This window comes from Anolis carolinensis, chromosome 2 (assembly GCF_035594765.1).
Source record: "Anolis carolinensis isolate JA03-04 chromosome 2, rAnoCar3.1.pri, whole genome shotgun sequence".
Classification (NCBI taxonomy): domain Eukaryota; kingdom Metazoa; phylum Chordata; class Lepidosauria; order Squamata; family Dactyloidae; genus Anolis; species Anolis carolinensis.
The window spans coordinates 145,380,241-145,404,768 of NC_085842.1; the positions used below are offsets into that span (position 1 = coordinate 145,380,241).

The 24,528-nt window shown below is 39.1% G+C and overlaps 1 protein-coding gene across 1 annotated transcript; it reads left to right on the forward strand.

Annotated features, from left to right (window-relative positions):
- Positions 1-449: 449 nt before the first annotated feature.
- Positions 450-24,116, forward strand: rab40b (RAB40B, member RAS oncogene family). Its single transcript, XM_003217065.4, has 6 exons — positions 450-915; positions 19,731-19,791; positions 20,699-20,759; positions 21,056-21,133; positions 22,006-22,228; positions 23,061-24,116. Exons 1-6 carry the CDS (start codon positions 774-776, stop codon positions 23,333-23,335), a joined length of 840 nt encoding a protein of 279 aa, XP_003217113.1. The 5' UTR covers positions 450-773; the 3' UTR covers positions 23,336-24,116.
- The last annotated feature ends 412 nt before the right edge of the window (positions 24,117-24,528 follow it).

A 24,528-nucleotide genomic window follows, 5' to 3' on the forward strand; every position in this document is an offset into this window, starting at 1 on the left:
AACAATCCAGATAACCGTGTCACCCAGGCAACGCTTGCGCGCGCGTGATTACGTGGCTGTTTACTGCCTTCTGACCCCAGGCCGGTCTCGAACCCGCGACCTCAAGCCTCGCTCGCTCACGCGCCACCGCACACAGCACATGCCTCACCCTCCGATGTGTAAACACAACCGCCCTTGCCCCGCCCCTCCTCTCCCACGCGCCAAGGCGACGGGCAGGCACACCAGCCAATCGGGCGGGTGAAAGGCCCCAGCAACCGAACCGACAGGTCTCGAGGGGGCCGGGCTCGCGTCGCCAATACCCAAGTGGGGGAGGGCGTCGCCGCCGAGTTGGGCTCTAACCAATGAAAAAAGAGGACCCGTCTCTTTTCCCTCCCAATGGGCGTGGCTGCAGGAGCAGCGGACCAATGGGAAGAGGGGCGGAGGAGAGCCGCTTGGGGCTGAGGTGACGGAGTGCTGCGCCTGAGGCCGACTCGACGGCGAGTGCAGGAGCCGAGAGCGTCCCTCACAGACACATCTCCGCCTCGAAGGGCTCCCCGGCAGTCAGTCCTTCGGCCCTCGGTGGTTGTCGACTGCCGATGCCGTGCCCCTGCGGATGGCGCGGCTAAAAAGGCCGCTAAGAAGCCGCGGTCGCTGGCCTCCTTCCCGCGAGCGTCCTGTTGAGGGGACCCGACTTGGAGCATGCCTTCGCTGAGCCCCTCCTGGGCGCGGGGAGCCGCGTCTCCGGAGAACCCCGTGTGACAGCACCGAGGAAGGGAGGGAGGAGGAGGAGGAGGATGAACCACGTGGGTAGCCCCGCCAAAGCCTACGATTTCTTGCTGAAGTTCCTGCTGGTTGGAGACAGCGACGTGGGCAAGGGCGAGATCCTGGCCAGCCTGGAGGATGGGGCCGCCGAGTCGCCCTATGGCTACCACATGGGTAAGCGGAGATGGGGTGCGCCTTTGGGAACTGCAGAGCCACAGCTCATGGGGATTGAGGCAAGGCCTTCTTTCCATAACACACACATCGCACAGAGAAGAAGGCTTAGCACTCACTGCCCTTTGGGGTCACTCAGAGAGCATCTAGACCAGTGGTTCTCAACCTATGGGTCCCCAGGTGTTTTGGCCTACAACTCCCAGAAATCCCAGCCGGTTTAACATCTGTTAGGATTTCGGAGAGTTGAAGACAAAAACATATGGGGACCCACAGGTGCTTTTTAGACAATGCAATTCCTTCCTGCCAGCAAACCAGAGATATTAATCCAAACCCTTATAAGAGAGAGGGACACATACCTAAATTGTAAGTATAAAACCTATGGGGGACACAACATGTCTCACAAAAATCTTTCAATTATATTTATGTGTTGTCAAAGGCTTTCATGGCTGTAATCACTGAGTTTTCCAGGCTGTATGGCCATGTTCCAGAAGCATTCTCCCCTGACTTTTTACCCACATCTATGGTAGGCATCCTCAGAGGTTGTGAGCTCTATTGGAAACTAAGCAAGTGGTGTTTATATATCTGTGGAATATTCAGGATGGGAGAAAGAAATCTTGCCTGTTTGAGGCAGTTGTGAATGTTTCAGTTGGCCATCTTGATTAGCACTGAATAGCTTTCAGCTTCAAGTTTTACTGTTTACTGCCTGGGGGAATCCTTTGTTGGGAGGTGTTAGCTGGTCCTGATTGTTTCATGTCTGGAATTCCAATTTTCTGAGTATTGTTCTTTATTTACTGTCCTGATTTTAGAGTGTTTTTAATACTGGTAGCCAGATTTTGTTTATTTTCATGGTTTCCTCCTTTCTGTTGAAATTGTCAACATGCTTGTGGATTTCAAAGGATTTCCTCAGGCAAGAAGCAGCCAGGATTTGAATCTGGAAGGCCATTAAATGCTAGTCAAGGTGGTCAATTGCAACATTCACGCTTGCCTCAGACAAGAATTCTTTCTCCCACCCTGAATATTGCACAGATATATAAACCTCACTTTCCTAGTTTCCAACCGAGCTCACTCCACTGAGGGTGCCTGCCATAGATGTTAGTGAAACGTCAGGAGAGAATGCTTCTGGAACATGGCCATACAGCCCGGAAAACTCACAGTATCCCAAAATTTCATTGTTGTTGACATAGTGCTTTTTAGACATGCATAATTGTGTGACACAGCAATTCCATTGGTGCCAGCAAACCAGAGGCATTAAACCAACCCCTTAGAAGAGAGAGGGACATATACCTAAATTGTAAGAATGAAACCTATGGGAGACACAATAGATCTCATGAAAAACTTTCAATTATATTTGTGTGTGGCTTATAGCTTATTTCATATAGACTCAGAGGTTTTTCATCACATTCACACTGCAATCGATACATGAACATGTCACAACAAGTTTGGAAAGCTGTGATCTAGACTGTGGAATATGGATGCAGTTGGGCATCACTTTAACTGCTAAGCCTCAATGCTGTAGCATCCTGGGAGGTGTAGTTTGGTGAGGATCAGGACTCTTTGTCAGAGGAGGCTTACGGTCTTGTAAAACTATAACTCCCATGATTCCTTAACATAGTGCTATCACAGGCTGGTTTTACACTGCTGAAAATTATAGTTTGGGCTGCATTATATGTTCAGTGTAGAACAATATAATGCAGTTTGAATGACAATGAACTGCATTATATGGTTCTACACTTACCATATAATGCAATTCAAACTGCATTGTTTGACAGTGTGGAACCAGCCACATACTGCATTAAATCTACAGTGGAGAGAATGTACAGAGAAGGCAAGGCTTGTTTAGAACTGGCCTTCTGTGATTTCTGAGTCATCATAACGTCATATTTTATGTATGCTTCACTACTGATCTCTCATTTGTTTATGTTATTATGAAGAGTCAACTTCCACGAACCTCCATGTATAAAATCTTAACTTATAAGCAGACAGTTGATTTCCATTTGTGCATGTACTGAAGTACTATAAAGTTTATTTCTAGTTTAGAAAACTTGCACTTTCAGATGGATATAATAATAAACACTGGATGAAAATAAATGAGAGGGTGATCTGAAGACCAAAAGTGGGGAGGCTTTAGGCTTGTGGGACCTCCTTGGCTTTTAATTGGAACCCAAGTTCCACCAACTAGACTCTGATACAATACAGTAAGTCAAGAAGACAGAAATAGAATTGTAAAATTAAGTATCCTTTGTCACATGCTCAGGCCAAGAATGTATTTTTCAATAGGAGCTCTCACATAAATTGCTTCACACATGTATTTTTCTCACAAAATGCCTGACTCAATTTAGGATGGAGAGGAGGATTTTATATTTTGCTATTTTTAAACCACTGGGAGTCAGAAACCCTTGCTCATCTGCTGCAGACTCCCTATCTAACTACAAGTGGATCCCAGTCCACCTGTAGATCTTAGCAGATCTACAAGTGACTACAGCCAAGGAGAACAAGAATAATCACAGAGGCAATGCAATATCATTCTTTTTTGGTATCTTAAAGGCACTTCTGGTATTCCGTCTAAATAGAAGACAGGGAACACAGCTTAGGATAACTAAAATTAAACATAACTGGTAAAATGATGTAAATGTGGTAATGCTAAAATAAGGTTCTGACCCCACTTGGCTTTCTTGGAATCTTGTCCTGTAATATACACATTCTCATTAGAATAGAAAGAATATGTTCAGAAGGGGATATCTGATATTTTGCTTTGCGTATCTTTTTGAAAAAGAGGAACTGCGTGGTTCATTATTTTGTTTTTGAGTCCCCTGCCCACAAATCACTGCTGCAAAACTGATTTGGGAAATTGAAAAGATGACATCTTGTTAAATAGTGATTGACTAAACAATGGAAAGGTCTACCTATACAGATCTGTGCTTCTATCAGTTTACTTTGACCATAGAAGTGATTTCTCATGGAGATTTTCTACAAAGAAAAAACTGAACACTTCCTGGCTTCTTGCAAATGGCTGTATGACCATTCCATTTTTTAAATGGGTGCAATCTGTTAATCATACACAACAGCACTGAGACATTCCAATGTTATTGGACTGGACTTTCCTAGACAGCATAGCCTATGGGCAGGTATGAGCATTAGAGTCCATATAATATTTAAGAAATGCTTATGAGGATAATGAATAATTCTGTATTCTTTAGTGTAATGTTCATTCCTATAAAATCTATAAAGGTGGGTAAGAATCTGGTTAATTTTCAAAAAAGGGAAACAGGAGAGTGAGTACAGCACAAGACTGTCATAGCACTACCAAGTGTTTCTGAAGACCTGATACAGATAGGATGAGTATTTTTGGCATTAACACTGGAACATTTATTTTTAGTTTGTTCCTTCATTTAACCTGTTAAGGAATGAGAGGCTCAAATAGGCCAGCTACATCTGAAACATTTACTAATCTTTAACTTGATTCTGAGAAGAAAAGGGGCATTTATTTGAACATGATTCTATTTTCAGTCTCTTAAAATCAGTTGCTGTTATCTGTTGGTGCATTATCAAAATCAACATGATGCTTTTCATTTCATTTATTCATGATTGCACCCATGCAGTTCAGCTATAAGCAAGTTTACTCAGTCATAAAACATGGAACAAATGTCCTCAAAAATGTGGTCAGAATGACATCATTGTACTCATGCTTCTTCTCAAGAGAGAGAAGAATATCCCTTTCCTCTCTGCCTCCCATAATGTTCTTTGTTGTGCTAGATCTGCAAAGAGGAGAATAAGTTTTTTGTGAGTAGATGAGTAGTATTCCTCCCATCCAAGTAATCTCTTGGGAGCAGCATCTATTCTGCTGACAACTAAAACAGGCATACTTCAAATGGTAGTAGTGTAGACACTGTGAGGAGCCTGTCTAAGGAAATGAAGGACTAATTAATGCTTCTGCTCATTAAGGATGTAAATTGAAGTAGTACTTAGGTTAGATGTAAAGGTGGTTGCAACTTTGAATATCTTTAAAAGGTAATAGATGAAGAAGAATAAACTGTTGATGGCTACTATATAGTTCCTCAGGTGTTGGGGCAGGACACCTTTGAACCCTAAGTTCTGGGAAATATATCAGCAGCAGGGTGATATAATCATGACCTGCTTGAGAACTTCTTATGGACAACTCTGAAAAGAGAATGCTGGAATTAGCTCAGCTTTTCCCATGTCCTGATATCCCAGGAAAGACCACAGCCGAAAGAACATCCATCATTTTATTGATAATACTAATGTTTTTAAATGATTTTTTATTTGCTGTGTGCTTACAGCATAATATCTTCTGCTTGCTATTAAATATTGATGCAATTATAACTGCCTTTTCAAAGCAAAGCTGGTAATTCTTTTCTGTGTTGTATCCACTTCACATTGTGCACCAGAGACGTTGACAATTTGTGGTGATGATAAGGTCAGGGTGGAGATGCTTGGTTAAGTTGACTTTCATGAAATGCACTTCTGTTCTGCAAAGATGTACAAGCCCAATAGAAACATTCATCCTGCCTTCCTCTGTTCAAAGCAACATACCATAGATATCAAGAGAGGACCAGGTTCACCGTGGCTCAGTTCAGACATCTTGTTAGGCATGATTTAGATGGCCAAGAACATGCCGTAAGATCACATATTTTCCAACTTTTCTCCTACATTAATTTCATCTTTAAAATGTGTTTAATTAGAGTTTGTAGATCAAATGATGGCTAGGGCTAAAGAGAATTGCCTCCAAACTAGCCTCAAAGTAACTTCAAATACAAAGTTATTTATCTGCAATGGGGACAACTGTTATTCTGTAATGTCTATGCAAAATATTGTCCTCCAGGCATTGGGAAAGAATTTGTGGATGCATCGTACAAAGGCTAAAGTGTGAATTAGGCATGTATCAGAAAGGATCCTACTCTGGATTAAAAACAAATAAAAATGGTCAGATATCATGGAGCCTATAACTTTTCAACATTTACTGATCAAAACCTCTCATCTAAATGCCACTGTTGTACTCACAGGCTGATTATATAATCTTATACATAGCTGCTCATACATATGTTCCATTGAGTTTATTAGAATCATAGAATAATAGAGTTGGAAGAGAGCACATTGGTCATCTAGTCCAACACCCTGCCATGCAGGAAAAGTACAATCAATGTATTCTTGACAAATGGCCATTCAGCCTCTGTTTAAAAGTTTCCAAGGAAGGAGCTTCCACCACACTGTTGAACAGCTCGTACGGTCAGGAAGTTCTTCCTAATGTTCAGGTGGAATCTTCTTTCCTGTAATTTGAACCCATTGCTCCTAGTTTCAAGGGCAAAAGAAAACAAACCTGCTCCCTCTTCCTTATGACACCCTTTCACATAATTATACATGCCTATCATGTCTCCTCTCAGCCTTCTCTTCTGCAGGCTAAACACGCCCAGTTCTTTAAGATGCTTCTCATAGGGCATGGTCTCCAGACCTTTGATCATTTTAGTTGCCTTCCTCTGGACACATTATTCCAGGTGTGGTCTGACCAAGACAGAATAGAGGGGGAGCCCTCTAAACTTTCCTTCAAGTCATTAATAACTATGTTGAAGAGTATTGGGCCCAGGACTGAACTCTGTGGCACTCCACTAGTCACTTCTTTCCACAACGAAGAGGACCCATTGATGAGCTCCCTTTAGGCATAGTTGCTTAACCAATTACAGATCCACCTAATAGTAGTATTGCTTAGACCACATTTGACTTGTTTGCTTGCAAGAAAGTCCTGGGGAACTTTGTCAAAGGCCTTACTAAAATCAAGATATACTATATCCAAAGCATTCCCTGCATCTACCAAGCTTGTAACTCTATTGAAAAAAAGAGATAAGATTAGTCTGGCATGACTTGTTTTTGAGAAATCCATGTTGACTTTAAGTAATCACAGCATTCCTTTCTAAGTGATTTCAGACTGCCTCCTTAATGATCTGGTTCAGAATATTTCCTGATATTGATGTCAGGCTGACTGGATGCTAATTGTTTGGGTCCTAATTTTTTTCCCCTTCTTGAAGATAGGAACAATATTTGCACCACTCCTCCAGTCTGCTGGGACTTCTCCCATTCTCCAAGAATTCTCAAAGATTATTGCAAGTGGTTCTGAAATGACTTCTGCTAGCTCCTTCAATACTTTTGGATGTAGTTTATCTGGCCATTGATACATGAATTCATTTAGAGTAGCCAGGTATTCCTGAACTATGTCTTTACTTATTTTGGGTTGCATTTCCCCTATTACCTTGTCCCTTCTGTATTGCTCATGTTGAACACCAATCTCCTTTTTGGAGAAGACTGAGGCAAAGAAGCTCTGCCTTTTCCCTATCCCATTAGCATTTCACCATCTTCTCCACACAGGGGCCCTACCATTTCCTTTTTCCCTTTTCTACTGGCATAACCAAAGAACCCCTTTTTATTAGTTTTAATCTCTCTGACAAGCTTGAGTTCATTTTGTACCTTAGCTTTATGAACTTTTTTCCTACATATGTTATTTGTTTGAATTTCTCTTTGATTATTTCCCCCCTTTTCCAGTACTTGTGCATGTCTCTTTTAAATCTTACCTCAGTTAAAAGTTCTTTGGACATGCATTCTGGTTGTTTTAGGCTTCTTTTTTCCCTTTGCTGGCACTGTTTGCAATTGTGTCTTCAGTATTAAATTGTTTTAACCCTGTTTTATGGATATATAGTGCTTTAAATCAGCACTTGGACATACTATCTTAGGGCACAAAACAGGAGAGGAATATACTGTTTGTGAAGAGTTGATCTCTCAACTTTCCCATCTATTAGTGAAGAGCTAAACCTGAATAACTTGCTAGTGCAGTCTAACATGGGTTATAATCATCTGGGCTTGTTGCACAATGGGACTTTCTTCCATATATGTAGGAACAAAATTGCTGCCATTTTCTCTTTAAAAAATAATTTTATTATAAAATTGTAGTACACCACCATATACATTACAAACATATACACATAAATAGACAACTTGCCAGCCACAGTACAATTACACCTCAACCTACCCCCAGCACTACCCACCACCTTGGCTTCTGTCACAGATTCATACCTCACAACCTCTGAGGATGCCTGCCATAGATGTGGGCGAAACGTCAGGAGAGAATGCTTCTGGAACATGGCCACACAGCCCGAAAGACATACAACAACCCTGATTCCTGTAGAGTTTATGCACTTTTTAGTTAGCCCTCTATACTTCTAGCTCAATAAATCCCTCTTGTTTTTTATTTCTTAAGATCTCCCGTCAAGTATGTTAAGGCCAGCTTCCAATTTCTTTCAAATATTTAATGACTTTCATATTTTAAATTGCTAGAAATCTTGGCCATCTGTACATAATCCCACAATTTGTCCTTCCAATTTTTAATGCTGAATATTTTCTCCAGTCTTTGGCAATCACAAAGCTGTACAGGCAAATTTCTATATCCGGGTGTTCTAATCTCTGAATGTCACATACGTGGATTTTTTTTTTTTACTTCGTTGTGGATCATTTTATTTGCTTCCTTTTATGATTCTTTTCCAATAGACCTGCACCAATTCACAAGACCACCATACGTGAAAAAAAAGTCCCTTTCTTTATTTTACACCTCCAACTGGATCCTGATTGTGACTTGTCTATTTTGGCTAGGAAATCTGGGGTTGTGTAACATCTATAGAACATTTTATATAAATTGTCTCTAATAGAAGCAGCCACTGAAAATGTGAAGCCTTTGTTCCACAGATTTTCCCAAATGTCAAAGTCTATGCTTCTCCCTAGATCTTTTGCCCATGAAATCATGAAGGTTTTAACACGATTATCTTCCAGGTGGTAGCGTAGAATATAATTGTAAAGTCTGGCTATTTAATCTTTTTTTCTCTTTATGTAATCCCTAAGCCAGCTCATGCAGATGGCTTCATAGTAAGTTTTAAATCTGGTTAATTCAGTCCCCCTTCTCTTTGGTATCAATTAAATTTTTGTGAGTAATCCTGGCTTTTTTCCTGGCCCAAACTAATTTCCTAATATCCTTTTTCCATTTTTTCTTTACAGATTGAGTATAGTGGAATATAAACATAGGAATGGACATTTACTTACTTTCCTTCTCTTCAAATTTGAAAACTCTTAATGAGCAACTTTAAATAAATATTTGATGCACTTTAGGGTTTTGAATCTTCAGTGTTGGTAGTCTGTGGCAGCAAAAGTGATTTAGAGGGAATCCATAGTAAAGAAAGGATTAAGTACCACTGTGATAGGGTAAAATTTTATCTAGTAAGATCTGTTAGTACCCTGGGCAGAATACACTGGAAGGTGCTGGATGGAGAATACTTGCATGTGGAGAATACTAGATGTGGTGAGGAATGTCTTCCTCAGTTAATGAGTCCAACCCAGAAGATCCTAGAGTTAGGAATAACTGGTTCCTAAGGTCATGTTTCTTTCTCTAAGCATATGTGGAAGATGGAGGCTGAAAAAAATGGCACTGATACTGCTATATCCCCAGCAATTCAAAGCACTCTTTGAATTAGTCTGGTAATGAATGAAAATACAAGTAGTCGATTTGAATATTTTTCCAAAAATGCATTACAAGTAGCCCCAAATTACAAACAAGATAGGTTCTGTATGTTTTTTTTTCTTAAGTTGAATTTGTTTGTAAGTCCGAACAGGTATATTTTTTCAGTGTTTCGCTGACTGTACCCGTGTCCAGAAGATTTCTCCACACTTTCTGTTCCTGTGACAATTGGATTTTGAATCATTTGGCTTGTGGAAACAAGGATTGGTGATAAAGCTTCAGTTCAGACATCTTTTCCCCATGATAACCCTTTCAGGTGTGAATTTTTCTTCCTGGGGGTAGATTTCTCTCACTTCCTGTTGTCTCTGCCTCATTATTAACTATGAGTCGTTTGCAAGTTTAATGTCTGCAATTTGGTGACTGCCTGTGTAGTAACTGACAGTGCTATTCTTCCTAGTATTGTGCTCCTTTACCATACCAGATGGTAGCACAGTGAAACAATTTCACCCACAAACAATTTCTCCATACTCTCTACATCAGGGGTCCTCAAACTTTTTAAGCCGAGGGCCGGTCCACAATCCTTCAGACTGTGGAGGGGCCGGATTATCATTTGAAAAAAATGCAAACAAATTCTGATGCACACTGCATATGTCTTATTTGTAGTGCAAAAACAACAACAACAACAACAACAATTAAAGAACAATACAATATCTATATATATAATAATAGTCAATGTTTGTATGTGGCGGAGTATGTGCTCGCATTTTGATTGGCCTGGCGGAATATGGGCCAGCTGCATGATTGGCCGGCCAGAATATGGGTCAGCTTTCTGATTGGCCGGGCGGAATGTGCCAGCTTTCTGATTGGCTGCCACTTTCACAGGCCATTGGGACCCCTGAGGCAAAAACTACTACCAACAGGCTTCGTTCGGCCTACTTCTCTCCTCAGAACGACTCTAGCTTTGGGACAGTTAACAGCCTTTGGCCTACACTTTTGTAATCAAAAAACCCACTGCCACCACCAGGAAGGCCAGACCTGGACCAAACTTGACACACAAAACCCCTATGACCCATGAACCCACTGACAACGGATGGCCCCCTTTGGCCCCTCTGCTGACACGTTTAAGGCCTTCCAGGCTGGCCCCACGCTGCTAGGCCCAAAAGGAGGACGCCATCTTGCCTCAGCTTTCAACTTCTTTGTAAGGCCCTACTTTCTTCAAAAGACAGCAGAGAACATTGTTATTATCTTTTTAACGATATGCTTATGAACACTTCTAGCCCCCAAAGCCCCAATCCAAGCCTCCTTTGATCATTTTGCTAACACGTTTCAGGCCTTGCAGCCTGGCTCCATTGTGCTAGGCCGCAAAAGAGCCGGCCATCTTCCCAGTTCCAAACAGGGCAGCTTTTGCCTGGGTCTTTTGGATACAGCACTCTCCTTCAACAAGGTCAGGCAGCAGTACGTAAATAGGTTGATCTTGGGCTGATGGAAGTAGCACCACATCAAGTAGGAAATAAGGTACCACTTATAAAGTGGGGAGGCAAATTTAACTAATTTACAACGTTGGAATGAGGAAGTGCCGTCACAGTGGATGATGAAGCAGCTGTTCCCCCCTGTGGCCAGAATTTAACATCCCCTCAGGAGAAGGTTAAATTGCCTCTGCGTCTGTGTCTATCTCGGTTCTGTGTGTATATGGGCATTGAATGTTTGCCCTATATGTATATAATGTGATCTGTTTATATATATATATATACTAGCTGTACCCGGCCACGCGTTGCTGTGGCAAAGTGGTGGTGGTATTGGTTAAAAATTGTTGTGTAATTTTTATTTGACGTTATTTGCATTTTTTATTAATTTTATTGTAAGTTATATTTTTATTTATTATATTTTATTATTTTCTTGTATTATTTTGTTATTTTCTGTTATTATAGTATTTTATTGTATCAATTTTTTAGTGTTTTTTTTATTATTATTATTGGGTTGCTAGGAGACCAAGTTGGAGGAGCTTAGCCTACTAACTGGCAGCAATTGGATAAAAGCAATTATTCCTCTCTCTCTAATTAGGACTTTATTTTTCTTTTCTTTTTGTTGTATCAACCTAGAACCGTGGATGATGGGTTGTGTTGTCAAATTTCGAAGTTGGGGGGCCTGTAGTTTTGTTGTTTTGTGGGTCGCCGTGATGCCATCACTCTTTTATATATATAGATGGTTCTGTTTATATGGTTATGCATTTTCTAATAGCTTTATTCTTAATATCCAAAATCCAAAAATGCATATTTCTAATATATATCCTTATCAAATGAACCCAGGCAACATCAGGTACTTAGGCAACATTATTTATTTATTTATTTATTTATTTACAGTATTTATATTCCGCCCTTCTCACCCCGAAGGGGACTCAGGGCGGATCACATTATATACATATACACATAGAACCGAGAGATCATCCACTGTGACAGCACTTCCTCATTCCAACGTCATAAATGAGTTAAATTTGCCTCCCCATTTTATAAGTGGTACCTTATTTCCTACTTGATAGATGCAACTATTTTTCGGGTTGCTAGGTCCTTTGGCTCTAGGAGTTGCAGTTCACCCTTATATAGACAGCACTGAACCCAGCCAACTTCGGATCTGGACCAATCTTGGCACACTGCCTCATCATGTCCAACTGAGCATACAGGCAGGGTTTCGGGGTGATTGAACTTTGGTTCTGGGAGTTGTAGTTCAGCCTTATACAGACAGCACTGAACCCAGCTGATGACGGATCTGGACCAAACTTAAGTGATATTTCCTCACATCCCCAAACAACTCAATGCCGTCTACTAATAACCCGGGCACCGCCGGGACCCCAAGCTAGTTTAAAAATAAAAACAATTTTAACCAACATACATTCATCAGGATTTCAATGGGAAGTGTGGTCCTGCTTCTGACCAATGAGATAGTCAAGTTAATTAGGGTTGTTGTTGTTGTTGTTGTGTGCCTTCAAGTCATTTCAGACTTTGGGCGAGCCTAAGTCTAAAATTTATTTATTATTTATTTACTACATTTGCATCACACCTTTCTCACCCCAAAGGAGACTCAGAGTGGCTTAAAAATTATATGTACATACAATATATTATATTATTAGCATAGCACAATATTAGCATTATATATTACTATATTGAACTATACCACTATACTGTAATATTATTAGTAATATTATATGTAATATAGAATATATAATAAATATTATATGGTATTATTATTAGTGTTATAATGTATTACATTATAATATTATCAACATTATATGTATATACAATATAGTATATTATAAAACTGAGGGCGGGGGCCAGGTAAATGACCTTGGAGGGCCGCATCCAGCCCCCGGGCCTTAGTTTGGGGACCCCTGCTCTACATAAACAGAAAACATACTACAGTACTTACTGTAATAAAACTGTACTAATGTAATAATACTGTAATAATGTATTCCTGCAGGGAGTGATATCATCAAACACCTTAGGCTACGGTTCTGAACAAACCTACTGGACAGTAGATTCTATTGAATAGAGTAAGAGTCATTTCCAAACACACATTAATTGTGTTTTACCATAGGAGAGCATTCTGTACAAATGGTTTGTGCATATTCTGCATGTAGTAGGATACCTTATGATGATTATGGTGTAAGCTCTTTATAAAAACTACCTAGTTATGTAAACACAGTAATTCTGGATCAAAAAAATAATAAGTCACTGTAAATTCCTTGCAAAATTCTAAATAGTGTTTGTGAGGAGAGTAATGGAAGTTTATATAGGAGTAAAATCTAGAAATGCATGTTCCCTTCATATGAAGAATATAAAACCTGACAGTTGGTGTCAGGTTATAATAATTGGTGACAGCAAAAATGGTAGAGCTTCTGGTAGCAGGCATGAGAAATCTATATTTAATGAAAAATTATGTTGCTAGTTGCAGCACGAATCAAACACCTACATGCTTTCCTTTGTTGTGTTATGTTGGGTGTTGCAAACTATTACAGATGCAAATTGTCTCATGCTAAGCATAATTGCCATATGTAGCAGAATTTTGGAACAGAAGAAATGAATCACGTTTAAAATCGGATAATGACTAATTACGTAGGAGTGCAGATAAAAGAATAAAACATAATTTAGTTCATAAAACATGTATAGAGTATTTATAGGAAGCTCTGTCCAAAACCTGAGTCTGTTTGAAGTACCGGTAAGTATATTTCAAAGAGTGCCAATTATGCTGCTGAACATTTCTGTGCTGCAGTAATTTTACATTTTATTCACCATCTGAATCCAAAAAGGAAAAATGTATGCATGGAACTCTTAAAACTCCACATTCAGATCCTTTCTCTAATAGATAAAATATGGATTGTAGAAAATCAAGATTCTAAGAAAACATTCTTAATCATGTATTAAAATATAAATTTAATACAATTTTTAAAGGTTCTGAGAATCATAATCTGAAGTAGGAGAAAAAAATCAAAGAATAGTTACATGGAAAAGTCAAGGAGAAATGTGTTAATAAAATAATCAAAGAAACTAACAAATAAATAAAAATAATCAAATAGGGAATGAAGAAGGAAATGCAAAGGAGATGTTTTCAAATAAAATAATATCTGTTTAAAATAATCCCTAGCATGAAAAAGGTTCCCGTAAAACTGTTGACTATTCGTATTTTGGGTAAATACTTTCAAGCAGTTTATAGTAATTCTCTGCTAATTTAGATTACAGCTGGTTAGCTGCTTTCCTTTCACCTGTTGAGTTCTTCTGTCCAGCATGAGACAGTTCACTCCTCTGAATATGGTTGGGTTGGATTAACCTAATCAGGGTGTGAATATGTGAGTACTTGGGTGCTGAAAATCATTTTTCTCCTGCTGCATTGGTAAAGATCCTAGAATATTTCCATTTGCACCAAACTCATATGACTCAGAATTCCCACCCCATGTGCTAATATAAATATTTATGCAGATCTCGGGAGGCTGTGGGTGTGGACCAAGGAAGCAGATAGAGGAAGGATCTGACAACATACTGAATCTGTTTCTTTGGTAACTTGTTATTGCTGCAGCAGAGAAAAACTCAAGTCAGGAGAGATGGTGGACATATTGTTAAATATGCTCTGTCTCTTCGCCTCTTTTATTCCCTGTAGTGCTAGTCAACTCAAGGGGTTGGACTAACTGGCTCTAATAATTCTCAATTGTGATACTGCATTTAAATGTCATCTCAATTGCTTGATTTGCCTGATACAGACACAGTAATTCAAATATTCTGTAATTATAAAGATTTGACAAATGGATGTTACTATATAAAAAGTATGAGATCAGAAGTGAACAACTGGTTGGCAGGCATTTTACATGCTAAAATATGCATACCAAAACCAATAGCATTTCATTTTATGGCTTCTAACAGCAAAAGCATTCCATTTTTGAAGGGTTACTATAAAACAAGAGATGAAATAGAAAAGTGTTGCCATTCATGTTGAATGGCATGCAAATATTACTTCATTAGCTTTTTAAACAATCTGAAACTCACTAAAATGAGGAACGGAGGGCTACAGGCAATCCCCAAGTTACAAACATCTAACTTACAAACAACTCATAGTTAAAAATGGGAGTGAGATAACAGGAAGTGAGAGGAATCTACCCCTTGGAAGGGAAATTCATTCCTGGAAGAGTTATCATGGGGAAAAGGTGTCTCCACTCCACTGAAGCTTTATCACTAATTCTTGTTTCCACAACAAGCCAGATTTTTCAAAATCTAATTCTCATAGGTACAGAAAGTGAAGTGAAATTTTCTGAAGAAGGTCACAGACAGCAAAACAAACACCATAGGGGTGTCAACTTGGGAACTGCCTGTGTATTGATGACATACTGCTATGGTACATGTTTATTTTTTTCCTAAATGCAGCAAAATGAAAGCTGAATTTAGAATGACAACTGGTTTTCACATTCGCAGGTTTAATAATAATAATAATAGTAATAATAAACTTTATTTTTATATCCCGCCCCATCTCCCCGAAGGGACTCGGGGCGGTTCACAACAGGGACAAGCCCGAACAACAACAACATATTTAACATAAACTTAAAACATTCCAACAATACACAAAATAAAATAATGGACAAATACATTAAAATCCAAGGTTTAACTTTCGCAATTTGAGTATTCATGGATTATTTGCTCTCACCTCCGTTGTTATCCTATGCCAGTGGTTCCCAACCTTTGGGCCTCCAGGTGTTTTGGACTTCAGTTCCCACAGTTCCTGGTAAACTTGCTGGGATTTCTGAGAGTTGACGTTCAAAACACCTGGAGATCCAAAGGTTGGGAACCACTGCCCTATGCCATTTTAAATAGGGATTACAAATGTCACAAGACTGAAAGACTGTGAATATGAAGTGAGGCTTGTAAGTATCTATTTAAAATGGCATAGGGTAGTTCCAGAGGTGTCTTCAAGCCCTGCCAGCCAACCACATCTGCCTTGTAAAGGCAGTTTCCCTCCACACAATCCCTACAGTTTTCAAGATTCAGTTGTAAATACAAAATGTGGTAGTTCTGTATAGTGTGTTAATTTAATTCAGATTAGATTAGCTCCATGGGTAGGCACTGCTAATCCATATTAAGAATTTTAATTAAATGAAACCTGTTTGGAGCAAGGTTAAATTTAAATGAGCAGACACACTTTCATTTGATTTTAGAGACTATCTGCCCAGGTAGAAAAGGTTTCCAGAAAGGAAGAAACCATGAAAATAAACAAAATCTGGCTACCAGTATTACAAAACTCCAAAATCAAAACAGTAGATGGGAACCAACACTTTGAGGGCTTGACTGAACAAAGGATGCCCCCAGGCAAGGGACAAAACATTTCCAATGCTAATTAGGGTGATTAACTGAAACATTAATGCTGGCTCCCAGTGACAAAAGACTCTTGCCACACCCTGGACTCTACACAGATATATATTCTTTCCTTTCCTTACTTAGTTTATCCATACCTCACAACCTCTGAGGATGCCTGCCATAGATGTGGGCGAAACGTCAGGAGAGAATACTTCTGGAATATGGCCACACAGCCCGAAAGACATACAACAACCCTATCTGCCCAGGACTTTTGCAAAGTATATTTGTCTCTTTGGAAAGCAATACACTTTTTCTTAACACAAGAAAAGGAGAATGAACTATGAAGTAGGATTTTTCATACAAACAGTCCAGAATGTGATGTAGAATACCAAAGCCATAAACTACAGTAATACAATATATTATGCATAAAATGTCTACTGCAGATTCAGCTCTTTAGATCAGGTGCATTTATAAAGTAGGCATAATTACAGAGAAGCTCAGGGCTCTTAGTTGTTTATGAAGCTAATCCCCATGGATCTTTATATTCTATTGATGAAATATAGGGATAAATGGTATACAGGTCTGAAGTTATTTACCTGCGCTCTTTGGAATCATTAATTATTGAGAATATTAGGTAAAGGTAAAGAATGGAAGGCACATTGCATGAAAATTGATCAGGCTTCTTTGCTTGCGTCTGTACAATATTGCTATTGCCATTATGTATACTACAGCAAGCCATAGGTAAAGGTTGAGGTAAAGGTTTTTCCCTGACATTAAATCTAATCGTGTTCGACTCTGGGGGTTGGTGCTCATCTCCATTTCTAAGCCGAAGAACCAGTGTTGTCCGTGGACACCTCCAAGGTCATGTGTCTGGCATGACTGCATGGAGCGCCGTTACCTTCCCATCAAAGTGATACCTATTGATCTACTTACATTTGCATTTTTTGAACTGCTAGGTTGGCAGAAGCTGGGGCTAACAGCAGAAGCTCACCCTGTTCCCCGGATTCCAACCGCCAATCTTTCAGTCAGCATGTTCAGCAGCTCAGGGGCTTAACCTGCTGCACCATTGGGGGCTCCATTGACAATATTAGGTGCATGAAAATACCATTGCTAATAGTGGTGTTACTAGTATCCAAAATGCAGTTGCTTTTTCTATGTGCTTCCAGCTACCAAAGACATTGGAGAGTGTTCTCAGTGCAGATAAGTTTAATTTTCTTGCTGGAGCTTCCTCTTGCTGATATTTTACCTCTTGTTACTGTGGCATCATAACTACAGCCTTGCCCACTATCTGTAATTTTTAGTTGCTCGGCTCAGAACTGAGACCGAGGTGCCAAAACCATCCACTTCTGACAGGGCCCAAGGGACTAGGAACTCTGATACAAAGCCACGGTAGAAGAAGCTGGATATGACCAAAGCTGTGATAGATGAATGGTTAATCTCTTTGAGAAGCACTTTGTCAAGAACAAGTCCAGAGTCTCAAAACAAAAGGTAAAGCTGGAGTCATTAAAAAAAAATCCTTATAACGGTGTGTGCAGCAGCCTACAAACTAGATTGATCCAAAGGCTTGCTGCTTGGCTACCAGAGGCCTTTTAATTGCTCTGTGTTTCCTTTCTAATCATGATAGAGGCATAGTCTTGCTTAGAATCAGGTTGGAGAGGAAAATACTGCTCTTGAGGGATGAAAGCCCAGCCTTGTTATCCTAAAATTTTCTATCCTGAAAGCACCAGATCCTATCTGATCTTGGAAACTAAGCAGGGTCAAGTCGGATTAGTACTTGGATGGAGGACCACTAAGAAATATCACTATCAGTGGAAGGCTATGCGAAACCACCTCTTTAGTATTCATTGCTTTAGAAAATATGTGGAATTTATAGAATTACCTTAAATTCACAGGAAACAGAAAAGTACACAAAAAGCTTATATGTGTTCTCATTATACTGCTCCAGGATTAGGAACAGGAACAGATATGCTGCTTGACATTAGAGATAGCATTAAGCACTGTAAATGTACATAATCTTTTGCAATTATTTTGGGAGAAAGTGACTAATAAACCCTACAAATAATAGCTAATACATAATACATAAGTGCAGTCACTCTCTGTCTACAGCCGGAGTGTCGCCTTTTTGCAGATGAGAGTTCTCCCTCTTGCAGGTGCATCATCCGGACTTCTAAAACAAATCTTCTGGGATGGGGTTGTTGGTGGGACTGTCTTCTGGAGGAAGGACATCTCTCACTCATTATGTGGGACAACGGTTTGGGACCTGCCTATCTTCGTGACCGTGTCGTCCCCTATAAACCTACGCGATCTCTGAAGTCTTCCAAGGAGGCCCTTCTCTCGCTTCCACCTTCCTCACAACTACATCTGGTGGGGACGAGAGAGAGGGCCTTCTCAGCTGTGGCCCCTCGACTCTGGAACTCTCTCCCCAGGGAGATTAGGTTAGCCCCATTGCTATCGTCCTTCAGGAAACAACTGGATGACTTGGATGTTTCGGTTGGCCTTTGGTGAGGCAAGCATTAGATAGCTAACCCCATACGGTATTATCCAGAATTTATTAGGTTCTTATTTTATTATCTATGCATTTTATCTTATTATTGTACTCTTGCATAGATGCTTCAATTCCTCCTCCCATGTAGACGACAGGATTGTATTGATTGTTGATTGATATTATTAATTATTATAATACAGTAGAGTCTCACTTATCCAAGCTAAACGGGCCGGCAGGATGTTGGATAAGCGAAAATGTTGGATAATAAGGAGGGATTAAGGAGGGGTTATGATAATAAGGAGGGGTTATGATTTTACAAATTAAGCACCAAAACATCATGTTATACAACAAATTTGACAGAAAAAGTAGTTCAATATGCAGTAATGCTATGTAGTAATTACTGTATTTACGAATTTAGCACCAAAATATCACGATGTATTGAAAACATTGACTACAAAAATGCATTGGATAATCCAGAACATTGGATAAGTGAGTGTTGGATAAGTGAGACTCTACTGTACTTCTGTTTTATATTGTATTTGGTTTTATTTGTTATATTGTGAATTGTATGTATGTTGTTTTTATCTGATTATGTTGTTCGGGCTTCACCCCATGTAAGCCGTCCTGGGTCCCCTTGGAGAGATGGTGGCGGGGTATAAATGAAGTTTTATTTATTTATTTATTGTGGATATTGCCAGCTACCCTTTCAGTTTGTTAATTTGGTTAGCATTGGGACTTTAAACACTATCAAGTAAAAGTTAAAATATAAAATAAAACATGCTATATCTGAATGTGTTCTGAAAGACTAGGTATTTTAAGAATTCATTTGATGCTCCTCAACTGTTGCCTAGGGTTGGAATCTTTCTAAACCCACCACCATCATAACCTTGCTTAGTATTAATGCAGAGTACTACTGTACTTTTTGACTTTCAGATATTTTGCAAAGAGGAGAATATACTTGTTTTTTACTGATTTAACGTTCTTCTCCCCCCCCCCCAAGGTATTGATTATAAGACAACAACAATACTTCTGGATGGCCGCCGAATAAAGTTGCAACTCTGGTAACTATTTCTACTATGCATTCTCTTGTTGGTGTCGAGGAGCAATCAATTGACCTAGGAGTTTGCTTCACACCAGGATTCATAGGCAGGAGTCCAGCACTCCTTTTCAGTTAAACTGAAGACTCAATTTAGTTATAAAGCCCCAAACAGTGATAAATGTACTTAAATTAGCCAATTGTCTAAGTTTAATACAATATATATAGTGAATGTTACCATTTTAAGAATAGTTTCTGTTCTTGCAATGTGTGGAAATTCTTATTTAATGAGGCCAAACCAACAAATAAACAGGGTGTAAAGTCAAATACAAACTTTTCTTTAATTAATAGCATTTTCTCTTGCCAGTTTTTAAGAGGGAAAGTCACTAGCGAACACTGGGTATTCTTGCATGTACAGTAGAGTCTCACTTATCCAACATAAATGGGCCGGCAGGATGTTGGATAAGCGAAAATGTTGGATAATAAGGAGGGATTAAAGAAAAGCCTATTAAACATCAAATTACGTTATGATTTTACAAATTAAGCACCAAAACATCATGTTTTACAACAAATCAACAGAAAAAGCAGTTGAATACATGGCAAAGTAATGTAGTAGTCACTGTATTTACCAATTTAGCACCAAAACATCACAATGTATTTAAAACATTGGCTACAAAAACATTGGCGACTAACAAATTGACTACCAATAAAGATAGAATTGCATAAAATGAAAAGTAACAACATTGTCAGAAATTAAATCCGTAAAACGTTCAATCCTTGCTGCCTAGAGAAACAGTTGTGGACCCAGGTGGGAGGCAGACTATGTTGGATAATCCAGAACGTTGGATAAGAGAGACTACTGTATATGTTTCTAAGCACATTTGTTTTCAGAAGAGAAAGGCAATGCATTTTTAACAGTCTATTCTCTTCAGGGACACATCTGGGCAAGGCAGATTCTGCACCATCTTTCGTTCCTATTCCAGAGGAGCCCAGGTAAGCACAATATTACCATCTCTGAAATATGTCATTGTGGCAAAATGAACTTATCTAGAACTCAAATGGAAGAAGATGCAACAAGAGCAAAAGTATTGCTGAATATGCTCTTTGTAAAAATGTTTGTTTTTTAAGATTTGAACATCCCGCAAGCAACCAAAAATAAATGCCTCCAAAGAAATGTTTAATTTTGTTGAAATATTTTTCCCATGATTAAAAAAGTCAGATCATGCAATCATGCATCACAAGTTTTATCTCTATACGCTAAGCTAATTTAACTATTTTTCTTCAATCAGGGTGTGATACTGGTATATGATATAACAAATCGCTGGTCATTTGATGGCATTGATCGTTGGATAAAGGAAATAGATGAGGTAAGGCACATTTCCAAATGTTCCATACAGCATTAAATATATGATAGTTTTTCCCCACCTTCAGCAACAAAGAGGGAGAAGAGACAGGTTTTTGTGCCTTTTGTGATCATCCACAATGTAACCCAAGCATGCCTTATTTTCATGTTCTCCTGGCAAAATTACAGTGAGAGAGAGCAAATAGGTAAAGGTTTCCCCTGACGTTAAGTCCAGTCGTGACTGACTCTGGGGGTTGGTGCTCATCTCCATTTCTAAGCTGAAGAGCCGGCGTTGTCCGTAGACACCTCCAAGGTCATGTGGCCAGCATGACTGCATAGAGCGCCATTACCTTCCCGCCTACACGGTACCTATTCATCTACTCACATTGGCATGTTTTTGAACTGCTAGGTTGGCAGAAGCTGGAGCTAACAGCGACCGCTCTCGGGGTTTGAACCTGGGACCTTTCGGTCTGCAAGTTCAGTAGCTCAGTGCTTTAACACACTTTGCCACCGGGGCTCCTTTGAGAGAGCAAATAGAAAAGAAATATTCCCAAATAAAATATCATGGAGTGATCAGGGGAGGATTTATTTATTTATACAATTTTATCCTGCCATTTGGACATGAACCACACTCTTCCTCTTCTCCCAACTTGACTTACAAAAGAGTGAAGCTACATCAGCTATAAGTTAATGCCATGGGAAGAAACTTTGTTTTTCTTTAGTAGGAAAGGAAGCATGCAGTCAGCCCACTCACCTTCTGCCTTACCGCAGGAGTCTATTATATCTTAGAACTTGATGTCACTTCTCTACCCCATGGATTCTTTTGCCCATAATATTTTGTTGAAGGAGAGCCCTTTAGATTTGACAGCTGACATATTGCTACTTCTCTTAACTCAGCATGCTCCTGGTGTCCCCAAAATTCTGGTTGGCAATCGCCTGCATCTAGCCTTCAAGCGCCAAGTCTCTACCGACCAAGCACAGGCCTATGCTGAAAGATTAGGCATGACATTCTTTGAAGTGAGTCCACTCTGCAATTTCAATATCACCGAGTCCTTTACAGAACTTGCCAGGATAGTGTTGATGAGACATGGGATGGATCGACTGTGGAGGCCAAACAAAGGTAAGTCATGTAACATTTCAGGTTTATGTCTATATAACAGATCATTCAAAAATAATTGCTTTAACAATAGTTTAATAAGTGCTTTCGATTTTCTGAGACCTACTTGTAAACAATATAAAAACTAGAAGCCTGGCTTCATAACACACTTCCTTTCCCCCCTCCTTCTTTGTTTGTTCTAACTATAATTTAACATTATATATCTACTAGCACTAATTATGGTTAATTGTAATCCTGCTTTTTTAAAACTAGTGTCTGCAGACCTACTGTAATTTGAAATGCTTGTGTCAGTCCAATGAAATTGGAAGAGGTTCATGCCAAAGCTGATGCTTGCTTTACCAAACCTGTTTGGCAGGCAGATAGAATTAGCATCTCCCTGTACAGAGGAATCTCTATCTCCTTGAGAGAGTGTGGGACAATGAGAAATACCAGATCTAAAAAGTGGTAACATATATTCAGGCTACATATCTGGATGAAGGAGAAAAAGGTAGATGACTTCTTACTCTGAAGTAATATATACAGTATAGAGAGAAAATTATGAAGACTATGATATACTGCTACCTAGAGTTGCAAATAAAACTAGAAAAAACAGTAGTCATCTTCTAATAACTGCTGGAATTAATATTTTATCTAAATTCAAACATTCAAAAATACTGATTTTGTGGATCATATTTATTTATCAAATTTCACATTTTGGACATTTCTACAATGAAAATGAGTGGATAGAGAGCTTGAAAAATACTGTTTAACTTCACTTGTGAGCACTGCCCTCATGTGGCTATTTAAAATCTTGTTATTCATTCAGTCTAATGTGTATTTTATTTATTTATTCCAGTCCTGAGCTTGCAAGATCTTTGTTGTCGTGCCATAGTTTCATGCACTCCTGTGCACCTTGTTGACAAACTTCCGCTTCCTGTTGCCTTAAGAAGCCATCTCAAATCATTCTCTATGGCCAATGGTCTTAATGCTAGGATGATGCATGGTCGTTCCTACTCCCTTACTGCCAGCAACAACAACAACAAAAGGAACAGCCTGAAGAAAGTTAAAATCATCCGTCCAATCCAGAGCCCTCCAAAACACTACACCAGAAATAGTTGTAAAATCTCCTAAACCTATGGTTGGAAAGCTCTGGTCAAAGACTTCAAAACAATGACTAATTGAGCAGCCTGGACTGCTGTATGTCCTGAAAGAGAACAAAGGAAAATGTTATTTTAGAATCGTTTGTTTTTAATAATGCTGCTTCCAAGTGCATAATACATTATTTGTGAATGAAGGGAAATGACACTGCTGTTTTTATATATTGATTTTTGATGTGCATGAAGACTTTATGTGTTTTATAAAGGGAATAATTTATCATAATAGTGACACTATATCTCAGAGGTCACTGAGACATTGCTAAATTAAATTAAATATTGTTTAGTTGGTTTGGTTTATTTTCATTTAGATAGAAAGGAGTGTCAATCTGTAAATTCAAGCAGAAGTTTTAACCGCAGTGTATTGTATACATTGTAAGAAATACAAGTAGTAAAATAATTCTAGTAATGTTGCAGTAAAGCATCTCATTCTGGTTTTGTACAGCTTTCCCAGTAATTTTAAGTAATACTTTGAGCTATTAATGTGTGTATGCAATATGCACAAAATTTGTCCCATCCATGTATAAAATATTTGATAAAGTTTTTGCTATGTTGTTTAGGGATTAATCGGTGGGTTATATGCTTATTTTTCTGGTAAATCTACAATTTTGTATTGACTATTCTAGTAATCGGTTATTGAGAGAGCAAAAGCCAAAGATGTCAAGATGTATTTGCCACATCATTAAGAAGAGTGTGATTTCAAAAGTGTTCTATCAGGAAAAGATATTACTATTTAAAAATAAAAATAAAACCTCTGATGTGTGCATGTGTTTATGTTTCCACTTAAATATTTGACTTGAGTTCATTTGCAGTTTAGGGAGGGCCCTTTAGACTCCTCAGACAGTGAGCTCTTGGGCCTCACTGAACTACAAACTCTAGGACTCCACAGGATGTTGCCATGGTAGCTAAAGCACAAGAATACCCTAAAAGACACTAAATCCTGAGTTAAGCAGGGCCCAGGGCTGGTTAATACTTGGATGGGAAACCAACAATGACTAAAATACCTGAAGCCGGAGGTTATATTTTAGTGGAAAGGACTGGCCAAACCACGTCTGACTCTAAGGAATTATAGGCAGTCCCTGAGTTACAAACAGCTGACTTACAAACTGTGTCCAATTCCTGCTTCTTGGCAGGGAGTTGGACTGGATGGCCCATGAGGTCTCTTCCAAC